This window comes from Chiloscyllium punctatum, chromosome 11, assembly GCF_047496795.1.
Source record: "Chiloscyllium punctatum isolate Juve2018m chromosome 11, sChiPun1.3, whole genome shotgun sequence".
NCBI classification, from domain to species: domain Eukaryota; kingdom Metazoa; phylum Chordata; class Chondrichthyes; order Orectolobiformes; family Hemiscylliidae; genus Chiloscyllium; species Chiloscyllium punctatum.
Window position 1 is genome coordinate 70,794,391 of NC_092749.1, and position 21,511 is coordinate 70,815,901.

The window sequence follows — 21,511 nt, forward strand, 5'->3', positions numbered from 1 at the left end:
AAAAAAACTGAGGTTGTTGAAAACCAGAAGCAAAATAAGAATCTTCAGGAAAAAACTCAGCAGATCAAGAAGCAAATGTGGATAGAAATCAGAGTTCACCGTCTGGGTTCAGTGACCCTTCTTCAAAAGATCCAAATAGTTCTGAAGAGTCACTAAAACTGAAGCATTAATTTTGCTTTCTCTCCAGAGATGCTGCTAGACTTGTTGAGTTTTTTCAACATTTTCTGATTTTATTAGCAATAATTGCTTTATTGGAGAGTTGTTCAATATTTCCACCCTTCTGAAGGGAAGAAAGGAAAGATTGTTTCTTCACCTTCCATCTTCAGTAAGGATTGTTAACTTTAAAATTGTGACCTCTGTTCATTAAGTCATTCATGTTTTTCATCATTTCAAAGTGCCAGAAAGACATTTATAGAACAGCCTGGGCCAAACTAAATTTGTGTTGGTGGAATCTTATTTAAGATGTTCCACCATTATCATATTTCATTCTACATTATGTTAAACAGAATATTCTGGTGAACTCTGACACAATAAAATTCAAAGACAAAAATAGACCATTCATTAAAATTTATCCCTCATAATTTGTTCTACATACACACAAGACTTACACAGTTCAATTGCATGTGAGGCGCTTTGCTGTTATTCTCTCATTACTATTAATTTTGCAATGGCTTGTGATCAAGTATCTTCTAGTTGTCGGCAGGTTTGCATATGTTGTGGTTCTGTTCGCCGAGCTGGGAATTTGTGTTGCAGGCGTTTCGTCCCCTGTCTAGGTGACATCCTCAGTGCTTGGGAGCCTCCTGTGAAGCGCGCCTGTGATGTTTCCTCCGGCATTTGTAGTGGTTTAAATCTGCCGCTTCCGGTTGTCAGTTCCTGGTGTCCGTTGCAGTGGTCGGTATATTGGGTCCAGGTTGATGTGCTTAATCAATAAGCGGCAGATTTAAACCACTACAAATGCCAGAGGAAAGATCACAGAAGCGCTTCACAGGAGGCTCCCAAGCACTGAGGATGTCACCTAGACAGGGGACGAAACGCCTGCAACACAAATTCCCAGCTCGGCGAACAGAACCACAACAACGAGCACCTGAGCTATAAATCTTCTCCCAAGGATTGCATATGTTATGGATTGAGCTGAAGGTAATACTGAACAAGTCAGATTCCAATGTGAGACCTTATTTTTGTTTTTGTTCACCATGATGGTCAGTCACTGAACATATTCCTAAGAGGTTGTCAATGTATTCTTATCAAAGGAACATGAATCTTTGTTACGCAAAAGAAAACAGAAAATATGGTGCACTGTACATGAACTAGCTGAAAGGCTATAACTACAAATGTCAAAAATAAAGTTTCAACCCTTTTACTCACAATTACAACCTTATAGAAACACAAATCTCAGTTAAGAGTAAACCTGACTCCACTTTACAATTCCTGATTCAGTAGGCCTGGCTATATTGGCTCCTTTTTACTAACTTTCAACTACATTTAGGAAAACACTTGGGTTTTCTGTACACTCAGCTTCCAGTAGTTTTCTGGCCAGTCTTCTTACTAGCTTAACACGTCAATCTCCAATGTCTAGTATCTGCAGGCACACTGCATTTCATAGCTACATTTCCTCATACATTTCACATTTTTCCTCCAACTTTGGCTGTTTTTGAAGGTTACTAAACTAATAGCACCTTTTTATCGCTCTGACTGAAACTGCACTTATTACATGACACTCTGGATGGTTCTATCCCCTGTCATACAAGAATCCTGACCCAAGGCAGCAGATTTCTTTCTTTTCTCTCCTTTTTTCTCATGCACCAAACTGTTAACATTAAGCTCTACTTTAATGTAAGCCCTCAATATAATTGGATGGGTCAATAATCTTGAGCCACCTCATCACCACTGACAGAATAATTTTAAACCGAAACTGAACTATGTTTTCCTCTCTCAACACACAATAAATACAAATCAAACTTAGTTATGCATGGTTCTTCCACTTTCAAACCCACATTTCCAAATAATAATGTACCATGAATTGTCTTTGCACATATAATTGGGATATTAGTAAAATGCTTCATATTACAATAATCTTCAGTAAGGTGCATTTTGGATTATTATATAATAAAAGAGTAATGGATTCATAATTCACATAGGTGTTTCTTAATCATCCAAAATATTCAACTTTAAAAGGGTTTTTTTAAAACTCTGTGTTATTTGGTTGGGTCTGTAATTTGCCTTTAAGATTAATACATGTGAATAAATGGCCTTGAGAGGTGCATACCCAGGGCAATGGCACAAACATTTCATTCACCTACCTCTAGTTGTGAGAATGTCCCTTGAACCTTTTGCAGGATATTATACATACAATGTGCCACATTGACTGCATGCTTCCAGTTGTGGTAGGGCACACGGCGGTAGTTTTTCTTTACTGACATAGTGAAGCGACACAGTTTTTCCAGATCAAAGCTAGATAGATAAGAAAGCAGAAGCAGAAAGACAGCAACTAAATAAAGATTAGAAATGTCAGTGATCCAAGATACCAAAGAGCTAACATTATCCTTTTGTAATTTGTCAGGATTCTAAAGCATATGTTGCTTTTAATGGGTTGGATGAAATACCTATTAATTATTTTTCTATGAAACCTAAGACAACTTTCACAGAGGAAATTATGAAAGCTCACCAACAATAAATTTCATTGACAACTAAGATGCTACCCACTGTAGTGGTATGCAAGTGGATAACTGGGGCTTAATAATGTAACATAATGAGTCAAATGCAGCATAACTGCCATACTGGTGAATTAAGCTGAAGACACTTATCCAGAACTTCCATCAAAAGTGATACAATTTTAAGACAAAATTATTACAAAAACGGAATGTTGATTTCATCTCCATTGTGACTGGTCAAAATTTTCTGTCCTAATTTAAAAAAACTGATCTTTTTTATTATCTGTACCTGTTTTTTCCACAGCTGCTGTAAATCATATTAACAAAAATTGTTGGCCAGAGATCCTCATAGGGAGTGATATCAAAATGGAACCTGAGATAAAATTATATAAAATGGAATATCAGTACAATATATTGGTATTTCCACAGAAGTTGTTAATATTTATAAATATTTGTCAAAAGCGATAAGTGAATCAGGAGGAGAAGGCTATACAGCCCCTTCAGTCTGTTTCATCATTCAACAAAACCATGGAGGTTCTGAATGTAACCTCATATCCACATTCCTGCCCAACCTGATATCAGAGAAAATAAAAGTGCAAGAGTAGGCCATTCGGCCCTTTGAGCCTGCACCACCATCTAATGTGATCATAAGTGGTTGTGCAATTTCAGCATCGCACTCCTGCTTTCTCTCCAAAGCCCTTGATTCCTTTAGCCACAAGGGCCATGTCCAGCTCCCACTTCAATCCCTTGCTTAAGATGAATGAATCTATCTCTGCTTTAAAATATTCACAGACTCTGCTTCCACATTTCATACTCCTAACACCAAGATCCCTCTGCCATCTCTCACTATTTAGATAATATGCTTGATTTTTATTCTTATTGACAAAATACACAATTTCACATTTTCCAATGTGATAATCTGCCACATATTTGTCCATTCACTTGACCTATCAATATCTTTTTGTGATCACCTTGTGTCTTCTTCGTAACTTACTTTCCTACCTACCTTAATGCTGTTAAATTATTTAGCAACCACATCTGCCGCCCTTTCATTGATTAAATTATAAGTTGTTGAGGACCTAGCATTAATTCATGTGGCACACTGCTGATTACATTTTGTTATCCTGAAAAAGATCCATTTACATATACTTTCTGCTTCCTCTAAGCAAGCCAATCTTTTATTCATGTCAATATATGTCAACTCCCAAAACCATGAACTTTTGTTTTCTGCAATAACTTTTAATGTGGCACCTTATCAAATGCCTCTGGAAAGCCAGTACAGTACACTCACAGCACACGATTACCTTTAACTTATCTGGGTTCCCTGCCACAGCTTCTTTCATAATAGCTTCTAACAGTTTCATGATGGCAGGTGTTAAGCTAAGTAGTCTGTCATTTCCTGCTTTCCATCTCTCTTCCTTTTTGAATAAAAGAGTGACATTTTCAATATTCTAATATGATGGGACCATTCTCAAATCAAAGGATTTTTTTTTGAGAAATAAAATCCAGCGCATCTACTATCTCACTAGTCACTTCTTTTAAATCTTAGGATACTTGTAAGCTCACAGCTCCTCCAATTTCTCAGTACAACTTCTCTGCTGAATATGATTTTAGTATTGTAAAGCTACAATAATAATTCATTATTTTTCCTGATTCTCTATACGACTCATCCCAAATGTCCCAGTCCACTGAGCTATCATCAGTTTGTCAAAGATATGGTAGGAAATAACAGCAGTAATTATACTCTGAAAGAAAGTAGGCTTGGGGCTTTAGATGAGCAGAGTGAACTGGATAAAAGAACATCTTAAAAGAAGCAAAATATGCACTTGTCCATTGAGCCGGCTCCAGTGTTCAATACAATCACAGCTGACCTTTTGCTTCAAGTTTTATCATTCCCTTATTTTCCCGTTATACAAAATTCTATCAATCTTTGCTTTGAATATATTCAATGTTTGAGAACCTAAAACACTTGGAGGTAGAGAATTCCAGAGATTCAAGACAAAAATGTTTCATCTTAGTTCTAAATGACTGATCCCTTGTTTTGGGACAGTGATCCTGATGAAGGGCTTTTGCCCGAAACGTCGATTTCGAAGCTACTTGGATGCTGCCTGAACTGCTGTGCTCTTCCAGCACCACTAATCCAGAACCTAATTCTAGTCTGTCCAGCAAGGGAGAGACAGTTCCAGCATCTAGTACTTTAAGAATTTTATATGGTTCAGTGCAATCAATCCTCATTCTTTTAAATTACAAGGAATTTTGGCTCAATCTACACAATTGCTCCTTTCAGGACAATACCCTCATTCCAGAAGTCAGTCTAGTCAACTTTCTCATATTCCTTCGAAGGCTAGTACATCCTTCTCTTGGTAAGCAAACTCAAAGTTCACACAATACTCCAACTGTGATCTTACCAACGTTTCAAGCATTTGGTAAGATTTCTTCACTTTTATGCTCTGATCTCTTTGAAACAAAGGCTATCATTTCATTTATGTTCCTAATTACTTTCTGTACCTGCATATTAACCTTTTGAGATTCATGCATAAAGACACCAGGTTCGCTCTGAATTCCGGCATTTTCCAAATACTCATAATTTAAAAATAAATCTGTTATGCCATTTTTCTTTCTATAAGTGATAACTTCATACTTCTTCACATCATATTTTAATTGCCATGTGCTTGAGTTAACCTATTTATATCCCTTTACAGCCTCTTTGTGTCCTCAGTATACTTCCCAACCCAACTCTGTTAGCAAACTTGGATATGTTATAATTGGTCTGTTCACCTCAATTAATCTGAGCAAAAACATCAAGGGTCTTCTTTTACCATTACAAGGATGACAGCTGCAAGCACCTTCCAGTGATGGTGCTTTTCTGTGTGAATCTGAAGATGCAGATGTTCAAATCACCTTGCTTCATACTGGAGACAGTGACCCAAATTAGTGTAAACTTGTGCAGACTGTTCCCAGCTATTTAAATCAATCTGGCATGAATTGATATCTTAATTGCATGAATCCTTGTAAAATAGTTTTTTCTTTAATTTAAAAAAAAATAGAATATCCTTTATTGTTGTGCATTTTATATAAAATACAGTGAAAAGCGCGTACTGTTGCATATACATAAGCACCATTCATAGAATAAAAATAGAGTCCAACATTTTCCTTCACTGCTGCTGCTACAGCATACCACTGTCATTGTCCCACTTCTGGCTTTCCAGCCTATTCGATGTTGCCAAGAGTGTCCTGTTTTAGGCTACACCAGTCCATGTTGGACCGCCGTCAGAGGCCCAGTCCACTCGGAAGTGAGACTCCACTGCAGGCTTCACAGGCTGACCAACCATCTTTGCAGCCGCACTGCCTCTGAAGGCACCACCACTGCTCTGGAGCCAATCGCAGTCACCTCCTGCCAAACAGCTCTCTTTATACAGTAAATTTGGGGGAACAAAAGGGGTAGGAGGAAAAAGAAAAATGCAGACAAGGTGGACAAGCCTGGGCACAGGAGGCCGAAAGCTGCCTAGATCCCCACCATCTTGCATGACAGAACTGGGGAAGAGTCACTGCATCCAAAACATTAACTTGGATTCCTCTTCACAGATGTTGCCAAACCTGCTGAGCTATTGAAGCAATTTTGGTTTTGTCTCCATACAGTGCGTTGTTTGGGAGACAGAAGCACCTATTCTCACAACATGGACTAAACCATTGTAGTCAACTTCACTTGAACATTACCATAGATGCTTTGAGTTAGAAAGTAGTCATATGTTGACAAGTGATCCCTAGGATCTTTCTTAACCATCACATGTGAAATGAATTCCATCTGCATTTCTACTTCTGGTATGTAGTCCAATTTTCAGCATCACACAGTGGCCCACTTAATACACAGGCAGGCATTACTGTTTCATAATCAAGAGGTAATTCGCAACTTGGGGCTTTTGCCTGAAGTTTTCAAAATGTAGCAGCAGCACTACCTAGACAAGCTAATATCTCTGCACTGAGCTTTGTTTCATTTGAGACTGTTGACCTCAGGTAGCAGAATTTGTTTACATTTAGCCATGTAGTCAAGAGTGAAAACAATGTTTCTTCTCCCAATGACTCTCTTTGAGATTTTCTTGGGGGCTGCTTTTTTTGTATCTCAGGGCTAATGTTTTTTGTTTTCAGGGGCTGATTTCTCATTTTTGCCATCTTTCTAGATCCAAATGCTCCCCGAGATGACTCTGTCATAGTTTCAAGGCAACAGGGCCAACTACACAGCAGGATTCCTCCAGCCCAGTTGCAACAGTTGGGAGTGCACCAGAAGCAGCGAGAGGGAAGCAAAGTTATAAACAAACTCAATAAAGGCACGTGGGGAGCATGGGTGAAATTTTACTGTAAACTATCTTATACTTTTGTAGAAGTATATATGGACTTGTGCACTTAAAATGTCTGCTCCAGCATCTTTATTACCATTGGACCTGGTTAAGTTGCACCCATGTGGAAATTGAGCTGCCTTTTAGGTATCACAAGGATGAAAGATATTGTAATGGCCAAGCATTTCTCATCTCTCACAAGCTACAGATCCCTTGATTGCAGATAGCATCAGATATCGAGGATCTTTGAACTGTGATGTTGATGACTAGAGCCAAAGTGTTGTGTTTAATGTGGACAACACTAAAGTGAAACGCAACATGCAAGGTTTATGGTAGGGTCTGGGTGCTAGAACACAAATTTTCCATTCATAAAGTATTCACTTACTTTATGAATAACAGTATGGAATCAGTGGTAATACTCATCTTTGGAGGGAAAGGTTCATTCTATCCATTAGCTTCTCAAGAAAGCGTCCCAAGGCTGGGAAGTGTACAATGGACAATTCACATGTCCACTCTCCCTCAGATCGCAGTGGTCTGGCAAGAGAAGCTGCACTAAGCACTGCCTATCTCAGGTTAAACACAGGATGGTCAAGAATTTCAGGGCAAATTAGCAGACGATGCTAACTGTGAAATGTTCAATGCAAGGAGAGATCTCAGGATTCCACTCAACCTCCTGCCTTTCACACCAGGCTTCACTGTACAGCACCTGGTTAACATTTGATCATTGAAGTCTTAAGAGCTACCGAACCTTAGAGCCACCTGACTGCAATGTTTCCCTAATGGCCAGTAGGGCTTGTAATATGTAGAAACTTGAAAAGGGATTGATTGAAGATACCAAGTCTACAATCAGGTGGACAAGGAGGCATTTTACTCAGCAATAGCCAAAGTTAACAATTGCAAAAATCACCAGCTCCATTAAGCGAGGACTGCTTGCCACATAACCAATAGAAAGTTACACAATGAAAGGAAGAACAAACTTCCAAGGAAACAAATTTCATTTCAGCTCTCTTGGCTTCTTGTACTCAACAAAGCACTCATTTCTCACACTACCTTAGATGTCCTGCACAATCTATGTTCTAATCCTTATTCTGATTGTCAGCTCCAGTTGTGAAGGATACAGCATGCCACAATGGTACAGGAAACCTTTGCTGCTCTATTCTACAATTCTCTGTAGGATTCAAACTTAAACTTAAGAGTTCCTGTAGTCTATTCTGCTATGGCCCTGACAGAAGCTTGGGCTGCATTATATGTTTGTTCCACATTGCACACGGAAGAAGAAGAAAATGCTTCAGCTTGCAGGCACTCATAAGAGTGGCCAGCGACGAGACACCAACTCAGGCCAGGCAAAAGATAGCATTGGCAATTTATAAGTTCATGCACAGACAGGCACAGCAACAGCAATTAAGCTTATCAGATACATTTAGTAAACTGGATTGAAGGCTGGACGAGTTTACTAATGTTACCTCCTCCTGCGTATTCTGTGTATGGTAAGGAACAATTGCACTAGTTCTTGAATGAATTCCGAAATTAATACGTTAGGATGATGTGGAAAATATCAGAATGAGAAAAACTTTTCTGTGATGTGGTTCCTGAACAGCCACAACAAACCCAAATGAAGCAACAATATATGTTGGAGGCCTCTAAGAAGGGCAACATAGTAAGTGCGTATGGACCTCTGAGTTATTTCACTTTATCCAGAGGCCTGAAGAACTAGCCATTTCATTAAGCATCAGTGACAGGTTAAGTCTGTCAGAACCACAGCCTCATTACTCACACCTCCCCTCACAATGCCCCAAGATTGACACCACTGATTATAACACCCACTGATTATAACAGGCCATGTTCTTACTTACTTCCCATTCAGTGAGCAAAGATTGCCGCTCAGATATGTTGTGCAGCCATGGGACATATGAAATTTGTTTGTGAATTGGTAAACTTTTAAACTCTGCTGCGATTACCTCAGAGATCAATGAGATGTTAAGGATTGAATTGTAATAACAATGGAATGGTCATTATTGCTTGAGATGAAGATTGTAATGGCATTATTGATCAATGTATGAGCTCCACATGAAGGGCAGCTGGATGACAGATGTGTGACATTACTGAATCGCTATGTATTCCTGAACAATGCAGCTACCCCTAGCGGGGCCTCAAACATGTCAACCCCACTTCACAAATTACTCCTCACACTTTGAATGTGTTGACAGTCATTTTTGTGTCTTATTGGGCAATTGAGATTTGGTTGAAGATGGCATACTATCCACTTTGTGCTTTGGTGAGTAAGCCACAGGCTTCACCTGATAGTCATAGAATCACAGAAACGTTATGGTGCAGGTCACTTGGCCTGTCATGTTATCACTGACTCTCCAACGTGTGTTATAACTTAGTGCCATTCACCTCCCTTTCTTTTTATCCTTGTTCATTTTTTTCTATTCAAATAATCTTCCAATGCTCCCTTAAATGTCTCAATTTCCTCTGTCTGTCACACTTTCAAGCTATGCGTTCCAAACCTGAACCACTCATTGCGTGGCAAGCTGTTTTCTCATATCACATTCATAATTAAATCTGTGCCCTCTCATATTCAATTCTTTTATGAACAAGAACAACTTGTCCCTATACTACAGAGAATTCTAATTTAAAGGGAGATCTTTTCTATCCTGACCCCTCATAATTTTGAAAATTACCAGATTTCCTCTTAGCATTCTTCAGTCCAAGAATAACAGTCCACTCTGTCCAAACTATCCTCATATCTGAAGTTTCTCAACCATGGAACCATTATTTGTAATTCTCTTTTGCACTCTTTCCAAAGCATTCCCATCCTTCCTATAGTGTGGTGTCCAGAATTATACACAATACTCCAACTGAGGTCAAGTAAGTGTCTACATATATTCAGCATAACCTTCTTGTTTTTGTACTATGTCTTGACTGATGCTTTATTACTTTTTTCTACCTATTCTGCCAGCTTCAATGATCTGTGCACATATATATCTAAGTCCCTCTCCTCCTGTACCCTTTAAGTAGTGTACCCCTTAATTTGAATTGACTTTCCACATTTTTCCTACTAAATGCATCTCCTCGCATTTCTCTGCATTGAACTTCATCTGTCACCTATCTATATCTATAGATGGGAGTTCTATATATTTTCTTCACAATTTACGATGTTCCCAAGTTTTGTATTATTTACAAACTTTCAAACAATCACTACATGCCAAGATCCAGATTATTAATATATAACAGGAAACGCAAAGGTCACAATACAGATCCCTGGAAACTCTACTACAAACCTTCGGCCAGCATGAAAAATATACATTAACCACGATACTCTGTGTTTTCTATTACTCGGTCAATTTAGTATTTAATGTAGCTTCTGTTCCTTTTACTCCACAAGCTTTTAATTTTTCTCAAATCTGTTCTGTGGTACTGTAAAGAAAGATTTTTGAAAATCTGTGTATACCATATCAATAGCATTACTTTCATATACCTTTTCTCTTACTTCTTCAAAAATCTCTGGCTTTGTTAATTAAACATTATTTACCCATGACCCTTATTCTACACCTCTCATGTCTCTTCACAAGGCCAGACTAGAGTTAAGCTTAACAGGATCTTCTTTCCCTGCTGATTCTGCCAAGCCCACTCCCCTGGCTGTGGTTTCGTTAGATAGTAGGTAGCAATAACGGGAATCTCGTTTATCCATTCATGTGCATTACTAAATAGATGACAAGGCATTTGGCAAATTTAATACACTAGCTCTAAGTATAGTGCTTCTTCCAAATTTTAATGTTGCTCATTGATCTATGTGTCATCACATCTAGGTGGTACAGCGATGGGTAGGGACATATGGACCTGAAGCAGCTCATCAAGCTAGGACAGATTGAACTACAGCGCGAGGTAACACTGTTCGGTTGGTTTATAGACCATTGATATTGACATCATTCGATGTGTAGTTTCTGAGATTTAATTATTAACACCTAACACTACCCACAACCTTTACCTGTGCTTATCTAAAATTGAATTGTTATTAGTTAAATGAACAAATTCTAAAATATTAAAATGTACTTAAAACTAAGTATCAACAGTAATCTTAAAACATTAATGTATTCTAAATTACTAAACAATGAATAAATATTAAAACCATAAAATATCAAATATTAAAATAATATCCTAAGAATATCATAAAAGTTCTGTTGCATAGACAGTCTTTTACTAATTGTTAAAAATCTGCAGCATTTCTAAAGTAAGAGAGATTATGAGTCTTGATATTTCTTGAGCAAAGGACTGATATTTCTGAATACCTAACTGATTCATAAGGTTATTGTTCAACTCTGCTGTTTGCCTCCAACAATCATGATATATCTGAAGAAAGGAAGCTCCGTTCCACTTGTTAAATTGATAATTTCTTCGTTTAGGTGCTTATATTCGTTAGCTTTTTAGGTCCAGGGTTCTGTATTGAATTGTCTTCATTTTCAAAACAGATTATTACATTGACAACAGTTTTTGAACCTTTCTTCAATATTAAATCAGATTTCCACATTTTTCCTTCTCTCTCTCAACTGAGGTTCGATATAAGTAATCCGCCATATTTGCCAAATACAAGTGTAGATTCTCCATAACCTTATTATGTTGCTTGATTCCAGTGTTCTGAACAAAGGGACATAAACCAGAAATATAGGATCACATCTTGAATGGGGCTTTATACTGATGGCATTCCTTATGTAAAAGGGGTATTCCATATATCAAAGTTGTCTTAGTGGGATACATCACAGTAGTAGGCTGTTAATTAGCTTAGATAATTTGATGCTATAAGATGCATTGATCTACAAATTTGAAATATTATCATTTTTAAAATATCTAATGCCAAGCCCTTGACTTTGGAGGTTAATCCATTTCAATAGCTCCAATTTCCTCCAAGTGTTATAATTAATATTCCTCATACCTGTTAGTTCCAGCTTCTTCTCATTGCCTGTTCTGTAGCTAGTTTGGATCTTCCGATCTTCAAAGTCTTAATCTCTTGAAGACTTCTCAGTCTGGACAATGTTCTGATGGTCTCAATAATGTTCTCTTTGCAATAATGAAAGGAAGCTCAGATAACCTTATCTGTACCGGATTCAAGTATTCTGCGTTTCCTAATTGCAGATCTGAACCTCTAATTTGGGGATCCTTAGACTTCCATCTCTATTTCTAGCATATAAAATGCTGTTGGTTGTATAAAGTGGCAAGTTTAAAATTTCCTTAATAAAACCTCATATGACACAGTCCAATTCCTGTAAAATGTTCTGTGACGCTTCAGTTAAAACCAAATGATAATAAGCCTTGGTAATCAATTCACTTTTCTCCCCATATGGCTACTATACTATTCTGAATGATGGTTTCTGGAAACTTTCCCGCCACTGAAGTTAAACTCATTGGCCTCTAATTACTGAGATTATGCTTGAAACCTTCTTTTGAAGGCATAAAGTCTGCAATTCTTAAGTTGTCTGGCACCTCCCTTGATTCTAGGGAACACTGAAAAATTACAGCATGGCCCTGCAATTTCCACTTTCACTTCCTTCTATATTCTTGAATCTATTTCATCTGACCCCAGTGCTTGTGAAATATAGATAGTCTATCTGTTCACCAATTTTGAAGCTTTCCAGTTACAGAGTTGCCTCCTCTATCACCATGGTCTGAAAGCATTGATTTTTGTAAAGATAGATGTAAAACATTCATTTAACACCTTAGCCATGCTTTTGTCTCGATGTGTAAATCCCATTTTTGTATCAAATGCGGCCTATGCCACATAAATAACGAGTCTAATGAATACCATGAATCCATTGATATGCTTACTGAAGACATTGGGATTCCCTTATGCTGGCTGCCAGTCTTTTCTTAGTTTCTCAGATATACTTTTCCACCTCCCTTCTGAACTTACTGGATTCCTCTTGGCTCTCAACTGTGTTTTTTTTAAAACCTGACATTGGCTGTAAGCACACTTTTAAAAATTTTAATCTATCGCCCCTTTTGTTCAAGATTTGTTTTGTCCTCCATTTCCCTTTTGAAACAATGTATCTTTTCTGTGCCAGCATTATCTCCTCTTTGAAGATCAATTGTCAGTTCTTAAAAAATTATTCATTCGCAGGATGAGGGAATCACTGGCTAGGCCAGCATTTATTGCTCATCCCTAATTGTCCAAAGGGCAGTTAAGAGTCAATCGCATTGCAATGGGTCTGGAGTCTTATGTAGGCCAGACCAGGTAAGGATGGCAGTTTCTTTTCCTCAAGGACATTAGTGAACCAATAGGTTTTTCCGAATGGATTCATGGTATTCATTAGACTCGTCATTCCAGACATTTAAAAAATTGATTTCAAATTTCACCATTTGAACTCGGGTCTCCAGATTAATAGTCTAATGATAACACCACTAAGCCATCACCTCCCCAATACTACACTTTTTTCCCACTAGCCTCTAGTTCCAGTCTACCAAGTCAGCTCTCTCTCAGTTAATTACTCTTACTCTGGTTTGCCTCTTGTCCTTTTCTAGCATTGCTAATCGTTATGATACAATTATCACCATTTATCGAAATGATATCCCACTAACATGTGACCTCCTTGACCATGCCATTTCCAAAAACCAGGCCTAACATCCTGTGAAGTTGGACTGGACACATATTGCTGTAGGAAACTTTCCTGAACACAATTTCCACCCTTAACGATATCTAATTTTTAAAAGTACCCAAATATAACACACTATAATGCTGGCATCTCAATATAGTTTCCCTGCAGATTTAATTTCTCCACTCCATTTCTTTCTCCCTTACTTCAACTTCCAATACTGACTTTCTCTTCTCAATGTTAGTGCCATCCATCAATTCAAGTATTTTGAGCACCCTGGTTATTCCTCTCTGTGACTTTCTCTTGGTTTCCACAACCCTGGTGAGTTAGTTTAAAGCCTTCTCAAAAACAATAGCAAAATGCTGTGCAAGAAACTCACTCCCAACTCTGACTGGGATGGACTTTGGATAGAGTTTACTTGATATGATATTGTACAGAATCAAACTGCATTTGTGACAATGTATATATAGACAAAGATATTTTTTATGAATCAAGATTCCTTTAGAAATCAAGAAGAAAGTTGCCTGAAATGCATTGGTCTTCCAGAGCAAAGAGTTGACTTCTCTGGTTGCAGCTTAAAAATGCGTTGCTGGAAGAGCGCAGCAGGTCAGGCTGCATCAAAGGAGAAGGAGAATCGACGTTTTGGGCATAAGCCCTTCTTCAGGAATTATTCCTCAAGAAGGGCTTATGCCTGAAACGTCGATTCTCCTCCTTTGATGCTGCCTGACCTGCTGTGTTTTTCCAGCAATGTATTTTTAAGCTCTGATCTCCAGCATCTGCAGTCCTCACTTTCTCTGGTTGCAGACTAGCACATTCCAAATTCCAGGATTACATGCTGAGGGATGCACTAAAGCTTGGGGCAGCTGCTGCCAAGGTGCACTGGAGAATGATCATTGACTAAAGTCTTTAGGCCAAAGTACAACAGGGGTCTCTTCAGTTATCAGAGGCCCCTGGTGCCTCAATTATATTAAACTGTTTCTTGCATAAGTAAGAAATGCTTTCAGTTTTGTTTGTTTTCCATATGTTCCAAGGACTGTATAGAATGGAACTGCACTAGTGGCTATACACGTACATAAATATTTTTTTTATGAATAGAGTACATTTTTGAAATGATAAAATGTTTAGCAATGCAAAGAAACTGGATAAGGTTGGGTGCTCTGGAGCCAAGAAGGGATATTTAGGTTATAGGACGATGAAGGTAATAGACATAAACAACTGTTCCTGTTGGTTGAAGATTCAATAACAATGGGGTATAATTTTAAGCTGAAAGGCAGGAGGAAGAGGAGACTTGAGGAAAAATGTTTTCACCGAGTGTGGTGGGAATCTGGAATGCACTGCTTGGGAGGGTAGTTGAGGCAAAAGGCTACTGATGGTGTGTCATTAAGTATTTTTAAGGTTGAGATGGTCAAATTTTCAATCTGTAAGGGAATCAAGTGTTATGGGGAAAAAGCAGGAAAATCAATGATGTATATCAGATCAGCTATGAGCTCACTGAAGCAGGCTCAAAGGCATGAATGACTTATTTCTGCTCCCACGTCATTGAGTTTTCTGGATAAGTGTTGCCAAGAGCAATGAAAGTGAAGACCCTAATAGGATTTCCTGTTACTAAAAAAAAAGGGAAATCATGAGGTTTTTGTGAACTTATGGATTTTAATGGGAAATATGTGTGCGCTTTCAGTATGACAGGTACAGTCCTGAAGAAGGGTCCTGCCTGAAACACCAACTCTCTTGCTCCTTGGATGCTGCCTATCCTGGTGTACTCTTTTCAGCACCATGCTTTATCAAGTATGATAGATTAACAAATTTGTTAAAGAAACTAGCTAAAGTTGTATAATCAGCAGAATGCCACATAGTCTTTGAGGAACTGAAGACAAATGAACCATTGATAAACCATTGTTGGCAGTCTCTGATAGTTTTAGACTTTTCAAAATGACAATTGATGCTAGTGATTTGGGGGTGTGTGCTGTCTTAGTAGAGGAAGATGAATCAGGAATAGAGGTGGGGTATTTCTAAGAAACTAAACCAGTAGCAGAAAATGTTCTCTAAACTGGCAAAGAGACTTTGGAATTGTTGCTAGCTCTTCAGAATTTTGAAGTCTATATCCGATATGGAAACAAGGAAACACTAATTTAGATTGCTCATAATCCACTAGCTTTCATTGAAAAGTTTAAAAATCGGAAGATGAGACTAGTCAGATGGAACCTTTCATTGCAACCACTTAATATAAAAAATGCTCACACTGATGGAAAAGATAATGTCATTGCAGATTCCTAAGCCTGAATATTAAATGTTAGAATGAGTTAAAATTTCAGAAATTCTAAGGCTGTGTTAGCGTGTATAGGGGTGGGAAGGAGAAAGAAGAATGATTGAATGCAGGTCTTTGTTTTTGTTGTTGTATATTACATATTTTCACTGAAACCATTTTGAAATGGTGTTTCTTTCTCCTTAAGGCATGTAACAATTATTTCCAGAGATAGAAACATCAAGAGTGAAGCTAGCTGAAACAGAATCAATTTACCATCGAAATTGGCAAGCAAAGACACCTCAGCTGACTTTCCAGTCTGTCTCTACCTCCACCAATTTTCCCAACTTGGTTGTCTCTTTATATGTGTGTGTAAATATGGAGGAATTTATAAGGGGATTAGAGTTTTACATAATGGTGTTATATGCCAATGCTTTACAGTCATAGAGAAATATAATCTAAGATCTTGTTAAAAAATACATAAACAACAGTTTCAGAAGTAAAGTTATTTCTTTTCATTGTTATATTTTTACATTGTTAGTATTATTAATGGCACACTAATTTGGCATTGACTTAACAAATATTAATATATCACTAACAGAAATATGCTGTTGAAGCTTTTTGACTTGCACTCATCAGGACAGATGTAAGACAGCCAAATTGCAAAGCCTGTAAAAATTTATATTGTAAAAATTTATGTATGATAAATGGGTGCTGACTAATTGTTTGAGACATTGTCATGGAGAATAAACCAGCAAACAATTGTTTTTGTTAATTTAAAAGAATCACAATACCTCGATATGTTCCTTCTTCCAGCAGAAAACAGTCTCTGCTCATAAATATATATGTAGCTGGAAACCAGACTAAGCGAATCATTTTGTGTACTGACTGGATAGGCAGTTAGCGTAAGTCTTAGCATATGTAAGATTGTTCAGCAAATGCTGACAATCATAGAATCACATCCACATCAGACACTATTTTGGTTTCGCAATCACAAATTCATTGACTACAACTAGTACCCTGCCCACTGAAAATAGTTTAAGGGATGTGTGGTTTGGTATCATCTGTTAGCTACTGGGACATACAACCCTCGAAAATGGCATTGTACTGACACTGAAATTCAAATTACACATTTGTATAGCAGACAAGCTTGTATTTTGTTCTTAGAATATATCCCTGAGATTGAGTTAAAGTTCACTTACTGTTCAATTTCTTTAGCAATAGATTTAGGCAGTACAGATCTCATAAGGCCCTGCCATTCTTCATTAGTGCAAATACTATGGTAAGCCAACTTCTCCATTGTGACCCGATAAATGCACTCTGACTGTTGGATTCTGTGGTACATCTGTTAAACACATGGAAAAGAAATATTCATATATGGATATTCCATAATGGGTCAGCTGCATCAGTCAAGTCACTCACAATAAACGTGGGCTATTGTGGTGGAGTGACAGTGTTTATACTTCTGAGCCAGGAGGCCTGGGTTAAGGTACCATCTACTCCTGAGTTATGTTAGAATCTCCTTCTAAACAGGTTGATTAGAAAATATCCATAAAACTCCTTATGTACTTTGTGCCTTATTTTGCTAAGCAAAATACCAACAAATCTAGTTAACAGAATTATGAATACCATAGTTTACTCTCTAAAATTTAGCAAGATTTTCCTATTCCTTAAATATGGTATGGTGTTATAGGCACTGACTTACTGCTGTAACTCATCAAATCTACTGACTTATATGAGACAGCATGATAGTAAATTCAGCTCAGGAAAGAAATCTAACTGATCCCTTTCTACTTAGGAATTAACCAGTACATATTTCATTGTATGGATGTGAAAATACCATGTTTATACAGACGAAGGCAATCAACATTATAAGAGCTTCAAAATTAGTGATCTTCTGCAATTTCTGCCAAAATTTTCAATATTGGGTCAAATACGAGATGGTAAAATAGATAGAGAGGTTCACTTCAAAGGGGAAACATGATAATGAAAGACATTAACTACGAGGGCAGTTTAGACGAGCTAAACATCCACAAAGTCAGCAATGCACCACTGAGGGAATTAAATACCAGTCATTAGAGGCAGTTATGCAGTGACTGAGATAGACAGTTACATACCAACCTACAAATTGAATGACAGCAACCTGGTGCTACACATGCAACTGAGCAGGCCAGAGTGATAGAGGGAGAAGGCAAGACACCAAGCTGGGGTTAAGAGACAGTTTGAGTGAGTGAGAAAGAAAGAGTGATCTGCACCCACTGAGAGGGAGGGGAGTGATACTCCATAACTGAGAGGGACAGAGAATGGTACACACTCACTGAAAGTGAGACGAGATATATACCTCCGAAAGGGAGAGAGTGACACACTTCAGCTGACAGTGAGAAGTACACACCTACTGACAGGGAGGGAGTCATACACTACTAAGAGAGAGTAATACACTGACTGAGTGTTAGAGATCAACTGAGAGCAAGACTGCTGTGGCCCCAGGGGGAGGAAGTGTCTTGCCATGATCTGAGGAGAGGGAGTGCTGCACAGTGATCCATCGTCTATAAGAACTGCAGTTGTTCACCAAAGATCTTTAAATAGCGCCTTCTAAACCCACACCACTGTCATCTAGAAGGGCAAGAGCAGCAGATACATACACCTCCTCTATGTTCCTCCTGTAAGTCATTCACTATCTTCTATGAGGCATTTCTCCCAACTTTTGCACTAGCCCTCAGAGCTAAGGAGAAACATGCAGAGTTGACATGCTGATTTTTTTGCTGTTTGCAGTACCTAGGTCAATGTCAGGTGGTCCTTTGGTTTTAGTTCTGTTTTACTGTTACAGGTGCAATTATTACAATTGAATGATTTACTAGACCATTTCAGAGAGCAGTTAAGAGTCAACCACATTGCTATGGACTTGGACTCACATGTAAAGCAGACCAGGTAAGGATGGCTGTTTCCTTCTCTGAAGGACATTAGTGAACCAGTGGTGTCTTTCCAGGTTAATGGTCCAATGATAATAGTGCCACACCACTGCCTCCCCTAATACATTGGCATAATCCCTCCACTTTTGCAGAGAGAGGTATTATCATTGGGCTACTAATCCAGAGATCCAGGTTAATGTCCTGGGGATTTGGGTTTAAATCCCACCATGTTTGATGGTGAAATTTTGATTCAATCCTGAATTTAACACAGAGCTGGTCTAATGCTAATCATGAAATTGTTTTCAATTATCGTGAAATCCATCTGGCTGACTAATGTCCTTTAGGGAAGGAAAATCCGTAAGCCATATTCTGGTCTGGACTACTTGCGACTTCAGAACTGTTCTGAAGAAGGGTCACTCTGCTTTAACTCTGCTTTCCTTCACAGATACTGCAGACCTGCTGAGGTTTTCCAGCAATTTCTGTTTTTTTTTCTGATTTCCAGCATCCGCAATTTTGTTTCTTTTCCTGGGGAGGTCCAGTGTGTCCTTCTGCGTTATCTTGGTACTTCTGTGATAAGTTTAAATTTCCGTGAATTGATTTTACCTTGCCCAGATTGGTTCTGTAATTACTAAGACAGTGGAGGACTTAGGCTATTATTCTGCACTTACCCTGGTTTTTCCGAGGATTTATTTTGAACTTCTCAGAGCAGTTATAAAGTCAGTGTAACTCTTATGTACATTGACTGTAATGTCAAAGCACTACAGCAACCCCAAGCGTTCAGTCACTTCCTGAACATTCCCGAAAATGTTCAGTACCCATTCCCTAAATAATGTTGAGGTCCCCATTAATGTTCATCCTGTTACATGATCATCCCGTTTTTGGCAATGTTTACTACCCCACCTGCCCCAAAACCCAGTGATATTCACATCCAACATCGCAAAGATTAGCATTGTCAGGAAGTGCAGGGTGGGTGAGGGGATGGTGGTGGTGGGGGGGGGGGGGGGGGGGGGGGGGGGGGGGCGGAGTTGCTGAACATTGTTGGAGGTTGGGGCTTTCACAGCTCCATTTATAAACAGTCTGAGTCAATGAAGTGAAGACAGACCTTAAGTGGTATAGGTATGTTAGAATAACGCTTGACAATTTGTCGCACTCCTCAATTCACCTCTGCATTCCTCCTGCAGCTCGGATTGGATTATGCCAAGGGCTCTGATGTAAACTGGTTAAGTGGACATGTTAAAGTGCAGTCAGCATAAGACACACCCACTTTGAAACTGACTGAAGGATCTGGGCCAATAATTACAAATACAAACAAGTACAAAAACATTCAACAGGTAAGGTAGCATCTGTGGAGAATGGAAAATGGATTGGATAAGTTCAGGCTGCATGTCCTTTCATCAGAACTTAACAAAATATCAAAAAATCTTGAAACTCAGTCTTTCCTCACTCTTTTACAGATGCCACTTGACCTGCTCAGTAGTTCAAGTATTTTTATTTCTATTTCAGTTTTCCAGAATTTTGTTTTGGTTTTTCAAATAATTTGGACAGTCATACAAGTCGACATAATTTACATAATCTTCTTGCCATTAAACTCAAAGAAATGAGCAGTTTGCATTGAAATTCTCAGCTGCCAGGCTTTGTGCCTGGCATGTTTACTTATAAATTAACACATACAAGATCTAAAATAAATCAGTGGCAACAACGCAGAATGGCTAATTTCTTTAGTTATAACTTGAACAGTGTACTAATACAAATAAAGCATATGCTTCAATGAGAAATTTTAAAAGATAGATAATAGATAATGATCATAGCTTTCAGACATTAAAGGAGACATTATTTAACTTACTCACATTTGCACAGTGTAAGGCCAAAGCACAGAAAACAGCAAACATTTTAAAGTTGTTCTCGTCTGCTTCAGTAAAGGCAGTTCCATTCATTTTGTTCACCATTTGCACAACACCAATGACAACTCCTCGGCTGACGATAGGCATGCACAGAATGTTTCGTGTTGTGTACCCAGTGTATACGTCTACTTCCCTATTGAAGGAAATAAAACATATTACTATTAGTTTAAATGTGTTTGAGGCTAAATCTGTGTTAATGAGGAATAATTAATTAATACAAGAATCTTATACGAGTGCACTCAAATTTGCGCTACCATCTCCAAATTGGCTTTTTAATCATATCAGCAAACAATGGCCTACATCTTCCAACTAGGTCAGAAACTCTATTTTTGACCCAGATCAGAGAGTTGCCCACTTACCTTTACAGGAGTTTTCTGGCAGACCCCCAAGGGAGAACATTACCAACTGAAGCAGCCCACAGGGAGGAGGGGAGTGGACTGGACCTACGTTGAAACTACACCCTCCTTTTGTGGTAGTAGCTGCTATGTTGCATAATTTAAAGGTCCTAAAGCCACTTTGTGAGAGCCAGCCATGAATGATGGTGGACAATTAAAACAATTAACAGGAAAAGGAGGCACCAGTAAGGTTTTTCTTCAGTAAAGCTAATGTTGTCTTTACCTCAGTGGACTCCTAAATGTTCTTCATCAACCAAGACCAGGCAAATTATAGGAATGTAGATAATAGGAGCAAGAGTAAGTCTGTCAGCCCCTTAATTCTGCTCTGCCATTTAACAGGTGGCTGATCTTTTACTGATGCAATGCCATTTTCCTGCACTAAACACACGGCATCAACATTGACTTCACTAGTTTCCTCACCCACATCTCTCCACCTCATCCCAGATCCAACCTTCCAACTTGGCACCACACTCTTGAACCTGGGCATCTTCC

The 21,511-nt window shown here is 38.4% G+C and overlaps 1 protein-coding gene across 6 annotated transcripts in view; it reads right to left on the reverse strand.

Moving 5' to 3' along the window:
- Positions 1–21,511, reverse strand: part of pde10a (phosphodiesterase 10A) — a 452,977-nt gene that overhangs the window by 49,974 nt on the left and 381,492 nt on the right. For all 6 annotated transcript variants that reach the window (XR_011961886.1, XM_072581016.1, XM_072581017.1 and 3 more), the window contains 4 exons: positions 20,571–20,757; positions 17,017–17,159; positions 2,941–3,024; positions 2,301–2,451 (listed from right to left, as the gene is read on the reverse strand). Coding sequence is in view for 5 of the 6 variants with exons in the window: in XM_072581016.1 (XP_072437117.1) it covers positions 2,301–2,451; positions 2,941–3,024; positions 17,017–17,159; positions 20,571–20,757 (565 nt within the window). In the remaining variant the exon portion in view is untranslated. The remainder of the gene's footprint in view (positions 1–2,300; positions 2,452–2,940; positions 3,025–17,016; positions 17,160–20,570; positions 20,758–21,511) is intronic.